At 42.0% G+C, this 14,340-nt stretch overlaps 1 protein-coding gene across 2 annotated transcripts in view; it reads left to right on the plus strand.

Moving 5' to 3' along the window:
* The window catches only part of MDN1 (midasin AAA ATPase 1), a 184,752-nt gene that overhangs the window by 127,349 nt on the left and 43,063 nt on the right, over nt 1-14,340 (plus strand). For both annotated transcript variants that reach the window (XM_015136925.3, XM_015136926.3), the window contains exons 58-70: nt 164-290; nt 850-1,020; nt 3,312-3,526; nt 3,895-4,282; nt 5,805-5,914; nt 6,851-7,556; nt 9,187-9,348; nt 9,875-10,148; nt 11,230-11,465; nt 11,864-11,959; nt 12,598-12,692; nt 13,013-13,134; nt 14,044-14,190. In XM_015136925.3, coding sequence (XP_014992411.3) covers nt 164-290; nt 850-1,020; nt 3,312-3,526; nt 3,895-4,282; nt 5,805-5,914; nt 6,851-7,556; nt 9,187-9,348; nt 9,875-10,148; nt 11,230-11,465; nt 11,864-11,959; nt 12,598-12,692; nt 13,013-13,134; nt 14,044-14,190 — 2,849 coding nt within the window. The remainder of the gene's footprint in view (nt 1-163; nt 291-849; nt 1,021-3,311; nt 3,527-3,894; nt 4,283-5,804; nt 5,915-6,850; nt 7,557-9,186; nt 9,349-9,874; nt 10,149-11,229; nt 11,466-11,863; nt 11,960-12,597; nt 12,693-13,012; nt 13,135-14,043; nt 14,191-14,340) is intronic.

Raw genomic sequence — 14,340 nt, forward strand, 5'->3', positions numbered from 1 at the left:
TTTGATTCTACTTTAAAAGCCACTGGGAAGTTTATCAGTAGAGTTGTTCATTTTTAGATAAATGTACTGTAAGTTTTGTGTTACACTTTCCCTAATGTAGCAGCTTTCCAGCAGTTCATTCATAGTCCATACTCCACCCTCTCCCTCTTTATTTTTGGAACAGATGCAGCAAAAATCAACAACCTCAGATAAATGAGGAGATAAGTCATCTCATCTCATTTTGTCTTTATCACACACCAGTTGCACCTCAAGAGCTTCGAGATCTGTGGTCCTTGCTGCATCATCAGAAGGTAAAAATCACAACGAGACATAAGCCTCCTTTACACTATGAGTTGATTAGATTTTCTGTGACAAACTGGTTGCACAACATTTTATTTATTCTCAAAATTCCATGTTGGAAACCTCAGGTTTTTTTGAATTGCCTCTTAAAGGGAAGAATTTTAAATATTCTTTCGTAGTAATTATGAGGGTATATTATAACTCTTATCACAGGAGTATTCATTTGGTTTCCATTTAACTGAGATGAAAATATTTGCTTCTTAAAATTTCCCAATTGCTCAAAAATATATTGTGAGAGTATTTTCTACTCTTCCTCCCTAATAAATTGAATGTGAATACTGGTACACTCTGGTTAATAGAATTTCATTAGTACAGCTTTAAATAAAACTGTAAACATGTCACATTCCTTGACCAAGATGACCGGGATGGCAGAGAAACAGAAAATGTGGATTATTATTTTTAAACTTATGATAGTTTTAGATGGATCTTAGAAGAAAGAGGACCTAATAACTTGATTTATGGAGTCTTTCTCAAATATTCTCTCTCACCTAATTATTCCTTTATTTCTAGGTGTCTCCTGAAGAAATTACATCTTTGTGGTCCGAGTTATTTAATTCCATGTTTATGTCTTTCTGGAACAGTACTGTGACCACAAATCCAGAGTACTGGCTAATGTGGAACCCTTTGCCTGGTATGCAGCAGAGGGAGGCACCCAAGTCTGCTTTGGACTCCACATTGAAGGTTTGTTGGTCTAATAAAAAATGTTTGATAGTGGCAAAAGAGTTTCTGAATGGATCTATCAATAAACATTTATTCCTAGCATAGAGTAGTAACTAAATAGTTGATTACAACACTTTATTTTCTGCAGGATGTTAAATAAGTGTACTGTCAGTAAAAGTATACCGTGTTAAATAATTTGTGAAATTCTGAGATAAGTCAAAAAAGGTTTTATTGAAAAAGTCTGTATTTTTTCAAATTAAAACATTTTCCCTCTGTAAAAACATTTAAACAGTACAGATATATGTATATATAATATATAATTCACTAGAAATATCCACTCTGCTCTATATCCTTCTGTTTATATATATTTTTATATTAAATACATATGTAAACAAAAATAAGTACACATATATGTAATAGAAACGTGTCATTCCAGCTTATTTTTAAAAGTTATTCCATTGTATCAATGTGCTTGAATTTATTTTAATCACTTATTGATAAAATGTTAAGTTTCTTGCATTTTCTCCCTCTTCCTATAATAAGCGTGCCACATTGACTCCTAGTATATGTCTTTGTTCACTTGTTGGAGCATTTCTGTGCATAAGTTATTAGAATTAGAATTGAATAGGTCACAGTGTCTACACGTTAAAAACACAATTATGGTTATTATTAGACTGGAGATGTGGTTTTTGCTTTTCACTTTTTTAAATATGTGAAGAGCCAGTGAAAAGGGAAGTCCTGAAGTCCTGGATGACCACAGTGAGGTTAAGTTTCCTTTAACATAGAGATGAGGACCTGTTCTTCATCTGCTTGCCACACTAGGTGTTATAAACATTTCCAGTTGTTTCTGTCATAGAGTTAAAAAGAACTCATTTGCACTTCTTTGTTAAGTGTGAAAATTTAACATATTTTCACATGTTTATTGATCCCCTTTAGTTCTTCTCTGAATTTTCCAGTAATACTCGTGCTTTTTAAAAAAAAAAAAAAATTGTGTTCGTTGGCCGTTGTAGCTCATACCTGTAATCCCAGCACTTTGGGAGGCTGAGGCGGGTGGATCATTTGAGGTCGGAGTTCAAGACCAGCCTGGCCAACATGGTGAAACCCTGTCTCTACTGAAAACAAAAATTAGCTGGGCGGTAGTGGTGTGCACCTGAATCCCAGCTACTTGGGAGGCTGAGGCAGGAGAATTGCTTGGGCCTGGGAGGCGGAGGTGGCAGTGAGCCGAGATCGCGCCATTGCCCTCCAGTCTGGGTGACAGAGTGAGACCCTGTCTCAAAAAAAAAAAAACAAAAAAAGGGTTGTTCAGCATTAGTTTATTATTGAAGATCTTTTTATATATTGTGGATATTAAGCCTTTGCCCAATATAGGTTGGAAGTATATTTTTAGTTTTCTGTCGTGTCTCGAGTTTGTTTTCTTATATGTCACAAGTTTTATAATTTTTTTCCCTCCAAATATGCCAGTCCCTTCTGCTTACTGACTTTAGTGTCATGCTTTTAAAAAATGTCTTGCTTCATCACCTCAAGAGTTCAAAACTATTTTCCATTATTTTCTCCTATATTTTTATTTTATGTTCAAATCTATTTCATCTGTATATGTTATTTTATGATATAGGGATGCAAATTTTTTCTTTTATGCAAACAGATCCAAAAGCGATGTGATAACACCATTTTCACTAATTCATCCTTTCCACTCTCATGTGAAATGCCTTATTGCCCCAAATGTTTTTGGATTTACTTGAACTCTATTCCATTCTTTTGCACTATCAAAATGGATTTGTTATAAAACACCTCTCAAAACCTTTAGTGATAAACTTTGGATCCCTGAGGGTTGTATGGCATTATAGAGAGTTGACTATCACACACATTTGGCTGTCACCCTTTGACAACCCTTTGCTGTGGACAACTATTACTGTGTCCCATTTAACAGTCTAAGGACACAGACAGTCTAAGGACATTTTGTCCCTGGCTCTTAAATTTGTCTCTCACTCCTTTCCTTGCACCCTGAGTTGGCTCTCATCCACCTGCAGTGTGTCTCTTTCCCTTCTGCAAGAATGTTCTCCCTGATTCCCAGGTTTGCAGGCTTTCCTCATGCATTGCTAAAGCATCCATTGCCTATTTCCTAAAGCCTGGAGTCCACTTTCATTTAAGGTATACTAACCCATTCTGTCCTTCTAGTCCAATCTCTGAGTGATGCTTACCTGTTCCAAGCAACCTGAACTGTCTCTTTCTTTCCTCTCAGGTTCCCTAATGCTGCTTCTGGAAATTGTCTTAGTTAATTTCTAAAAGTTATTGACTCTTTTCTTGTTCTTTAGGGCCCTGGCAATCTCAATAGACCCATATTCTCTAAGTGCTGCTTTGAAGTCTTAACCAGCAGCTGGAGAGCAAGTCCCTGGGATGTGAGTGGCCTCCCCATCCTGTCCTCCTCTCATGTGACCCTAGGAGAGTGGGTTGAGAGAACCCAGCAGCTCCAGGACATCAGTTCGATGCTTTGGACTAACATGGCTATCTCTTCAGTAGCAGAATTCAGGTATTCTCTCGTCCTGGAAAGCAGACTGTAAAGTTCCTGTCTTTTCTCCAGAGCATGGAGCAAAGACCCAGTGAGAACTTCCTTCTGTAGTGGCTATTTCTGGTGTTTGAAGTGAGGGTATTTTCTGCCTGAATCAGCATGTTTTCAGGCTACCATGAGCTGGCTGGTTCGTCTGTCAGTTTTAAGCGTATTGTGATCAAGAGGGTGAACTTAGTAAACCAAATAAGACCATGTGAGAACAGAAATTCACCTCCACATATTGATGCTGCGTTCTGTGGTTATCATTTCTTGAGAGAATTATAGTATATGAAAAGGAATGCTTTTTGATACATTGCAAACCTTTCACTGCTTTCTTATTGTCCCCACAGACGCACGGATTCCCAACTCCAGGGGCAGGTGCTGTTCCGGCACCTGGCAGGCCTAGTAGAGCTGCTACCAGAGTCCCGGCGGCAGGAGTACATGCAGAACTGTGAGCAGCTGCTGCTTGGGAGCAGCCAGGCCTTCCAGCATGTGGGCCAGACACTTGGGGACCTGGCTGGTCAGGAGGCGCTGCCCAAGGAACTGATCTGCCAATTGCTCACCTCCCTGCACCACCTTTTTGGTGAAGGGGAGAGTAAGAGGAGCCTGCCTGAGCCAGCCCAGCGTGGGAGCCTCTGGGTGAGCCTTGGCTTGCTCCAAATTCAGACATGGCTTCCCCAGGCACGCTTTGACCCTGCGGTGAAGAGGGAGTACAAGCTCAATTATGCCAAGGAAGAGGTATGGAAGGCAAGAGTTTGGAGCATTGGCTCCTTCCCTGACGTGCTGGGTTTGCTTATTGTATTACTCCTTTTATTCCCTCTTGGGTGCTCAGATCATCAGAAGCATGATATTGCATAAGCTGCCTTGTGACTTCCCACGAGTCTGTTTGAGAGACTGTATTTTCCCCTTTGAGAGTTCCCCTGACTATACTCAGGCTCTGGGAGGAGCCCTTCCTAAGGTTCTGAGGTCTCTGCCAATAGGTGCAATGGGCAGAGGGCAGGTAGAAAACCCGAGCCATTGTCAGAAATAGTGGCATCTCTCACTGTCTCTGGATTCTCTCTACCTGAGCTCAGTTTTGGGTATTTGGGTTTTTGTTTCAGTTTGTTTGTTTGTTTTTGAAACGGAGCCTGGCTTTGTCGTCCAGGCAGGAGTGCAGTGGCACGATCTCGGCTCACTGTAACCTTCGCCTCCTGGGTTCAAGCAATTCTCTGCTTCAGCCTTCCGAGTAGTTGGGATTACAAGAACCTGCCACCACGCCTGGCTAATTTTTGTATTTTTAGTAGGGACGAGGTTTCACCATCTTGGCCAGGCTGGTCTTGAACTCCTGACCTCAAGTGATCCACCCACCTTGGCCTCCCAAAGTGGTGGGATTATAGGCATGAGCCACCATGCCTGTGCTCTGTGAGAGACACTTTGTGCTCTTGTGAAATCTGAGGAGGTTCTACGAGGTCTTGGGAAGCTAATCATCAAGTGCTCAGGAGGAAAGGAGCTGGATTTGGATATTTCTTTAGATAGAATATAGTATCCCTGTGTCCTAGGAATTTTGAACTTATGGGTGCTTGCTATTCAAAACTCAAGAATCAAGTAGAGGCTAGATGTGGTGGCCTCACCCTGTAATCGCAGCACTTTGAGGGGCTGAAGTGGGAGGAGCACTTGAGCCCAGGAGTTCGAGACTAACTGGGCAACAACATAGTAAGATCCCTGTCTACAAAAAAAGCAAAACAAAAAAAGCTGGGTGTGGTGGCATGTGTTTGTAGTACCAGCTACTCCCAAGGCTAAAGCAGGATGATCACTTGAGCCTGGGCGGTGGGGGGTCAAGGGTTTGGTGAGCCATGATTGCACCACTGCACTCCATCTGGGCTACAGGCTGAGAACCTGTCTTAAAAAAGAATCAAGTTGATTTGGGTAATGTGGTATCTCTTGCTATTTGAAGTTTTGAACCAAGTTCAGGAACTAAATACATTAAGATAATGGTACGTTAGTACATATTTTGAAGAAGGAAAATTATATTAGTTGTAGTGAAGGCTAAGCTCTTATAGCAGAGAGACTGAAAAATTCATTGGTGTAAATAAGATTGTTTCTTTCCCCTCACAACTCTGATGTGAATGGTCTAGATTAATGGAGCAGAGCCACCTCTCCTTGGGTCATTCAGGAACCCAGATTCCTTCCATCTTGTTCCTCTACATGTCCCCAGAACATTGTCCTCATGTGCATGGTCATAGCTGGGACACAGTGGACTAGTTTCTCTCTTTTCCATTAGTTACACCAACTGCAGTGTGAATGGAAGACCCGGAACCTGTCATCCCAGCTGCAGACTGGAAGAGACCTGGAAGATGAAGTCGTTGTCAGCTACTCTCATCCTCACGTCAGGTAACACAGCAAAGTGATTATTTGTTTCGGGGATTATTGACTGTCCTTTTGATGGAGTTGACCTTTGCAATGTAATTATGGTGTGAGTAGAAGTGATAATATACACCTCTAAACTACATTAGTAATTAGATCCCAAAGCCTTGTTTATAGTCAGGAAAAATATATGCCTTGTGAAAGGAGGGGAGGGGGGCTATTCAAGGCGTGTGTTCGCATGGGACTAAGATGTTTGAAGCCAAAACTTAGTCTCAGCATAGAAGAAGTGGGATGTGATGGTATGCACTATATTTCTCTGCTATTCTTGGCTATAGGTCTGTTATTAGGAAATACGATACGGGTTGGGGATTCCTTATCCAAAATGCCTGGGACCAGAAGTGTTTTGGATTTGGGGTTTGTTTTTTTCTTCAGATTTTAGAATATTTATACCAGTTGAGCATGCCAGGTCTGACAATCTGGAATCCAAAATATTCTAATGAGCATTTTCTTTAAGTGTCATATTGACTGGCAGTCAAAAAGTTGGGCGCATTTTGGATATTTGGATTTGGGATGCTCAGCCTGTATAGTCCAGTAGGTTCTGAGTTCCAGTCCTACTCCTGACCTTTGGTTTTACACGTTGGGTAGATCACTTAATGCCTTACATCTCAGTGTCCCATATCAGCATAAGAAGAATAATTGTAGTTATCTACTCCAGTGAGTCATGATGAGGCGTCAGTAAGATATGCATCTGAGCACCAGCAACATACATGACACAGTAACTGCTATGTAATTGTTATTTTCATTAACTAATTGTCGGTATTATTATCACAACTGAGATGATATTGCAAATACTATTTAGCAGCAGCTGATATTTCTTCCTTCTGTTTTCCTAGCTGAGGATCCAATCTAGATTTGCTGCTCTTCTTCTGACATAATTTGCATATTGTGTTAATTTCCCTTTAGGCTGCTGCGCCAAAGGATGGATCGGCTGGATAATTTAACCTGTCACCTGTTGAAGAAACAGGCCTTCAGACCCCAGCTGCCTGCTTACGAGTCCCTGGTGCAGGAGATCCACCACTACGTCACTAGTATCGCCAAGGCCCCTGCCGTTCAGGATCTGCTCACACGGCTCCTGCAGGCCCTCCACATGGATGGGCCACGGTCTGCCCAAGTAGCCCACAGCCTTCTAAAGGAGGAGGCCTCTTGGCAGCAGTCACACCACCAGTTCCGGAAGCGGCTGGCAGAGGAGTACACCTTCTATCCAGATGCCGTGAGCCCACTGCAGGCATCCATATTGCAGTTACAACATGGCATGAGGCTGGTGGCCTATGAGCTCCACACCTCACTCTACAGCAGTATGGTTGGTGCAGACAGGCTGGGGACCCTGGCCACAGCCTTGCTGGCTTTCCCATCGGTGGGCCCCACCTTCCCCACTTACTATGCTCATGCAGACACTTTGTGCTCTGTGAAATCTGAGGAGGTTCTACGAGGCCTTGGGAAGCTAATCATCAAGTGCTCAGGAGGAAAGGAGCTGGAAGGCAAGGGCCAGAAAGCCTGTCCCACTCGGGAGCAGCTGCTGATGAATGCTCTCCTTTACCTGCGCTCCCATGTGTTATGCAAGGGAGAGTTGGACCAGAGGGCCCTGCAGCTCTTCAGACATGTGTGTCAGGTGAGCCATCTCTGGGAGGCCTGCCCTGCCCTCCCTCCTGCAGAGAGTCAGGTTCATAGCAGGGCAGCCTGCAGGACATTAGCATGCCTAGTAGATGCACAGGTAGTGTCGTTGGGGCTTGGGCATTCTGTGTTCTGTTCCTTCTTTTTCTCTGTTTACCTATCGTGTTTGGGGACCTTTGCCTCTCAATTTTTAAGAGATTAAAAAAAAAAAATGAGAGCACCCTTTTTTATACACTACACATGTTTTCTCCCAGTTTGTCAGTTGTCTTTTGACTTTGTTGATGGTAATTTTGCCAGATACTTATGTCAACTTGCATTAAGATGTTCCCTTATTAATAAAAGTAATTTGCTCTCATTGTATGCAATTAAGAGAATACTAAAATTTCTAATGATCCTACCACTTAAAGCGGTATAAATGGTGCTAACATATCAGGTATCCCATTCCAGGCTTGCTTGTGTGTGTGTATATATACTATTATTTACCTGTAGCTGTATGTCTATGACACTCTAAATTTTTAAAAATTTGTTCCAGTGGCTTACAAATTTTTTTTTTTTTAGTAGCAGCAGCTTTTAAAAAATACAAATCTTAGCATAATTGACAGAAAAAAAGAGTTGCTCCAGTTGAGGTAGATTCTAATCCCCCGCCAAGCCCCTGAGACATGTCCTTAAATTGCCACAAAATGTACAACAAACCACTAATAAAGTTTATTCTATTTGATAACTCTATTTGGTTTTAAAAACTTCATGTATAGTGATTATTTTTCTGTTATTCTGTATTCTTCACCTGCTTCATATTTAGTGACTGCCAAGTATTCTATTGTATGTTTATGCCACAAGTAATTTAACTATTTTCCTATCATTGAACATTTACATTTGTATATACTTTTTTATACTTTTTACTATTTTGCCCCGCCCCCCCCAAAATTAAAAAAAAAAACCCAATGCCACAGTAAATAGTCTCACAGCTATATATTTGGATACAAATTTTAGAGCTCAGGATTGCTGGGACAAAGACTAAACACACTTCTTAGGCTTTAAATGCAAATTACCTTCCTAGATGGTGGGTGCTTATTTCCTCAACCTCAGCAGTACTGGATGGTTCTTTAATTTACAGTTTTTGCCAGTTTAAAGATCTAAAATCTTAGAAGTGGTAGGGAATTTCAGAAGTGTCTGGTAAGACACATTCCAGTTTTGCCTGATTGGTGCCCTTTGACCACCCAGTCCCTAGTCTAAGTGTTTCTTTTCTGAACCCCTTGGCCAGCTCCTTGGGGTGCCATCCAAGTGCTGTCTGAACCACAGCCCTCTCATGGCCAACCCTGAGTCGGTCCTTGTTACAAGGCACCTTTATCCCTTGACAGGAAGTTCCCATTAGCTGTACTGTGGCAAGTTTTACACCTTCAAAATTACAATGACACAGCAGGGGGAATTTAGGAAACTGGTTGCTGAGGCTACACACTTGGAAAACAAAACCCATTTGCTCTTTATTACATGGAATTTAGTTCTTGGATGTTGGCTTTTATTTGTTTTTGAGTTATGATACTTTCATTTTCACAAGAAATTAATAGCAAATCTTCCCTTTGTGAGTGCCTCAGCAAGGAAAGCTCAGCTTCTGTCTATGTGACTTTCAGGAAATCATCAATGAGTGGGATGAGCAGGAACGCATAGCCCAAGAGAAGGCTGAGCAGGAAAGCAGCCTATATAGATACAGGAGCAGGAATTCTAGGACAACCCTGAGCGAAGAGGAGGAGGAAGAATGGGAGTTCAGAAAACAGTTCCCCCTGCATGAAAAGGTAGGACAGTGGTGGCAGGGTTTGTTTTGGAATGAATTCCCTTGATGCCATATACATTCCCTCTGATGGCTTTCTCTCTCTCTTTCTGTCTCTCTGTATGTATGTATTTTAGAGACTGGGTCTTGCTCTATCACCCAGGCTGGAGTGCAGTGGTGCAATCATAGCTCACTGCAGCTTCAAACTCCTGGGCTCAAACAATCCTCCCAAGTAGCTATGACTGCATGCGCATGCTACCACACCCTGCCAGTTTTTATATTTTTTACAGAGACAGGGTCTCAGTATTTCGCCCAGGCTGTCTCAAACTCCTGACCTCAAGTGATCCTCCCGCCTCGGCCTCCCAAAGCACGGGGATTACAGGTGTGAGCCACTGTGCCCAGCCTGTAGTCTTTTAAAATATATTTTAATACATATATTAGTCCTATTTCATTTTCTCAATCATTCTTATGTTTTTTTCTTTCTTCCTTTTAGTCTGATTAGAAGTAGATTCTGATTTTTAAAAGTTCAATTGCTCTAATGCTATTTATAGGACTTTGCAGATATTTTGGTACAGCCAACGTTAGAGGAGAACAAAGGAACTTCAGATGGGCAAGAAGAGGAAGCAGCCACAAATCCAGCTCTCCTCTCACAGAATTCAATGCAGGCGGTAATGCTGATACACCAGCAGTTATGTCTCAACTTTGCTCGATCCCTCTGGTATCAACAGACTCTGCCGCCACATGAAGCAAAGCATTACCTCAGCCTGTTTCTGTCTTGCTATCAGACTGGGGCATCGCTTGTGACACACTTCTACCCCCTGATGGGTATAGTAATTTACTTTTGTTATGCAGTTGGGAAATCAAAGCAAATGCAAATAGATGCTGTTGCTACTTCTATAACAATCGCACTCACGAATTTCCTGTTTTCGCATAATTCCTTATTGGAGTTTCCTTGGCTTAAAGAACTTAAGCTGATTCAAGAAAATTGATTTAGGATTCTGTAGTAAGATAGATTTTCATGAGTGTACAAATGGGTCAAGAAAAAGATGGATTTTTATTGTTTCGATCCTTTGGGGGAAGGGATTAATAAGGATAAGGACTTAATTTAAGTGTGTGTGTGTGTGTTTTCCTTAGCATTATTTCTGCTTTCTGTCAAATAGCGTTAGTGCTTTTCAAATGAAATAATATATACCTGGGAGCAACCAGTCTTGTGGAATATGGTTTAATAGTTGGTTCAGTGCAGTTTCCTACATGATTTCATGGCATTATTTCATACAAGTAGGAAGGAGGCTTTAAGTTTCCTTTCTGTTTCCCTAGAATAGGTATAAAAACTGGGAATTTGGATGCAGTGAATTAACCCCTACACCATTTTGTTTATACCTAGGCAGTTTCTGACTTCCTTTGTGTATTCTAGAAACTTGAGAGCTTCAGGTAGCTACCATGGTATTAGGATTACAGTTCTCTAGGCCGGTATTGCTTTGGGGGAGAATAGCATTCATCAGTCCCCAATTAGTTCATTGTTGCTGATTATTTATTTATTTATTTTTTTGAGACAGAGTCTTGCTCTGTTGCTCAGGCTGGAGTGCAGTGGCACAATCTCAGCTCACTGCAACCTCTGCCTCCCAGGTTCAAGCAATTCTTGTGCCTCAGCTTCCCAAGAAATTGGGATTACAGGCACAAGCCTGTCTGGTTAATGTTTGTATTTTCAGTAGAAATGAGGTTTCACCATGTTGGCCAGGATGGTCTCAAACTCCTGGCCTCAAGCAATCTACCTGTCTCGGCCTCCCAAAGTGCTAGAATTACAGACGTGAGCCACTGTGCCTGGCCACGTTGCTGACATCTTTTTGACATGCTGATGGATCAACTTACTGAGTTCATTGACTTTACCATGATGTTAACTTCACAGGAGTTGAACTGAATGACCGACTCTTGGGAAGCCAACTTTTGGCCTGCACCCTCTCCCATAACACACTCTTTGGGGAGGTACCTTCAGACCTGATGGTGAAACCTGATGGGCCCTATGACTTCTACCAGCATCCCAATGTTCCAGAAGCCCGGCAGTGTCAACCTGTGCTTCAAGGTTTCTCAGAGGCTGTCAGTCACTTGCTGCGGGACTGGCCAGAACACCCAGCGCTTGAACAGGTAGGGCAGCTGTTGAGGAAGGAATGCTCACAGTACTGAATCTGCAAGGAGGATGCAGCCTCACCATTATCCCTGGGGGCACCCACTTGCACATGCATACGTATAAACAAAAGCTTAAAGAACTGCAGTTCAATGAGATGCTACTTACTAACTGTAGGATGAACATACCAGTTTTGTATTTCTCTTTTATAAATGATGTTTGGGGATTCTGTTAATTTTATTTGTTGGTTAGGAGTTGCTGACCACATAATAAAATGTTGCCATGTTGCTCTGTTTATTCAGAGGTGTTCTAAAAGTAGAGAATTGTGGGGAAACGTCTGGTCAGGACTCTCTTCAGTACCCTGTGACTTTGGATCACTGGTATTCCTACTGAGATACCCAAATCTTTATTTCTGCAGCTCCTGGTTGTAGTGGACAGAATTCGTAGTTTCCCACTTTCCAGTCCCATCTCAAAGTTCCTGAATGGCTTAGAGATCCTTCTGGCAAAGGCACAGGTGAGCTAATCCCTCTCTTCCTCATTTTTGTTGGTGGTCAGTTGGCAAAAGATGTATCTTGTGGCACCTTTGTTGTTAGACAGAAAATTATAGTTTGAGCTGGAAAAAGATAAACATCCTTGGTTTTTCTGGCATGGGGTGAGATCATTGCCAGTGAGGCCGTTGCCCCTGTGGTGAGGGTTAGCTGCCTTGCCTTTTATCCAGTGGGATGCAGTATCCACCGGTAATGAGGGTACACTCCTTCCGGCCTTCCAGGTGGGCCTTCAGTCCAACTGAGTGCCCACATACACTATCCCCTTCAGTGCCCTCATAGCCTCTGAGTTAGCTGTTGCCTCCCCATTGGACAGGAAAGGGCCACATGTCTTTCTTCTAGGTCAGATAGCAAACAGCACAAATTCAGACTCCAGTCTGTAAACACTGCTTTTTTGCCAGCCTCTAAACTTGGCTCTGATGGAGTTCTGTCATGTGAACAGAAAGAACTTGAAGCTGGATACACTGTAAATTCATTCCTGCAATTGGTACAAGTTGTTTAAGGGCCCAGTAGTCTTCAGTCAAGCAAAGTTCAAGATGTTCTTGAGGGAGGAGGTGATTATGGCATTGAATAATGTCCATAGTAAATTTTATCTTTGTTTCTTTAGGATTGGGAGGAAAATGCAAGTCGAACTTTGTCTTTGCGGAAACATCTTGATTTGATCAGTCAGATGATCATTCGGTGGCGTAAACTGGAGCTGAAGTAAGTGACTCTCCTTCCCTCTCCTAAACTTAGGTTGTAAGGGCTTTTGTTTTTTGCTAGTTTAAATTTCTTCAGGATTTATATAGTATTACAGCTACAGAATGTGCTTTTCAGTTATTAATCACAGCGTTAACAGTAGGGCATTAAAATCACCTGAATACAGTCCAGACAACAGCATATATTCTTGAGGGAGGAAACTGGGTGGCTCCTCCATCTCCATTTGGGAGGAGAGGATAGTGAGCATGTAGCCTCTGCATCTCTGGTGTCAGATATTTCAAATGGGTTTCCCTAAATGCCTCCTTGGCTTCTTCTCGTTTCAGCTGCTGGTCCATGAGTTTGGATAATACTATGAAGCGCCACACTGAGAAATCGACCAAGCACTGGTTCTCCATCTATCAAATGCTTGAGAAGCACATGCAGGAACAAACAGAAGAACAGGAAGGTAATGCCTGGCAATACATTTCCTGCCCACTTAGAGCTTCCCAGCTAAATGGAGTGCTGTAAAGTGTAACATTTTCCTGCTCCCGCTTCTCCTGCTACATTGCTTTCATGGGAATGCCTCCCATTTGACTTCATGATATTTCTGAGAGGTCAGCCAAGAAAACTGTAAATCGTGCTTGTCTAACTGAGAGAATAGTAACAAAAGTCTGAGAGGTTTAAATGTCTTCTCCAAAAGTCTAGAGAACCAGTCATATGATAAGGTTTCCTTCTTCTCTATGTTCATGATAGAAGTCAAACTGAAAGTTGACTTTTTGGTAGGTAGTAGCCAATATGCTTGAATGAACAGTCTTTTTTTTTTATACTTGTGACAAGCATCTTATAATTCATTTTCATAATTTGCTGTGAGTGCATTTAACATATGCCCTGTGTGCAGCTGCTACTTTTGTTTATATTTATTTATTTTTGTCTTGCTCTGTTGCCCAGGCTGGAGTACAGTGGTGCCATCTCATCTCACTGCAACCTCCGCCTCCCAGGCCCAAGCGATTCTCTCCTACTTCAGCATCCTGAGTAGCTGGGATTACTGGTGCCCACCACCATGCCTGGCTAATTTTTGTATTTTTAGTAGAGACGAGGTTTCACCATGTTGGCCAGGCTGGTTTTGAACTCCTTACCTCAAATGATCTGCCTGCCTTGGCCTCCCAGAGTGCTGGGATTACAGGCATGAGCCACCACACCTGGCCTGCTACTTTTAAATCAGCTTAGAATTTAGCCATGGTCCTTGCTTGAGAGTTTCACATTGTGATGTCTACCTCTTGGCCATCCATAGTATCCCAAATAGATTGCATGCACGTTAGGAATAGGGAGTCAAGGTCGAAGGAACATATATATTTTCCTCTTTGAATTTTTAAAGATGACAAACAGATGACCTTGATGTTGTTGGTCAGCACGTTACAAGCATTTATTGAAGGATCCTCGCTGGGAGAGTTCCATGTGCGACTTCAGATGTTACTGGTTTTCCATTGTCACGTCTTGCTGATGCCACAGGTTGAAGGAAAGGGTGAGGATTTTTTTTTTCCTTTCCTTTGACATTGCATTACTAAAATGAGTTAGGCTTTGAATTTTCTACATGAGACAGGTGCCTCATTGCACTCTAGGTTTTAAATAAGACACAGTTATGTTTAATGCAATTCACATTCGATATAGAGAA

Source organism: Macaca mulatta, chromosome 4 (assembly GCF_049350105.2).
Source record: "Macaca mulatta isolate MMU2019108-1 chromosome 4, T2T-MMU8v2.0, whole genome shotgun sequence".
NCBI lineage: Eukaryota > Metazoa > Chordata > Mammalia > Primates > Cercopithecidae > Macaca > Macaca mulatta.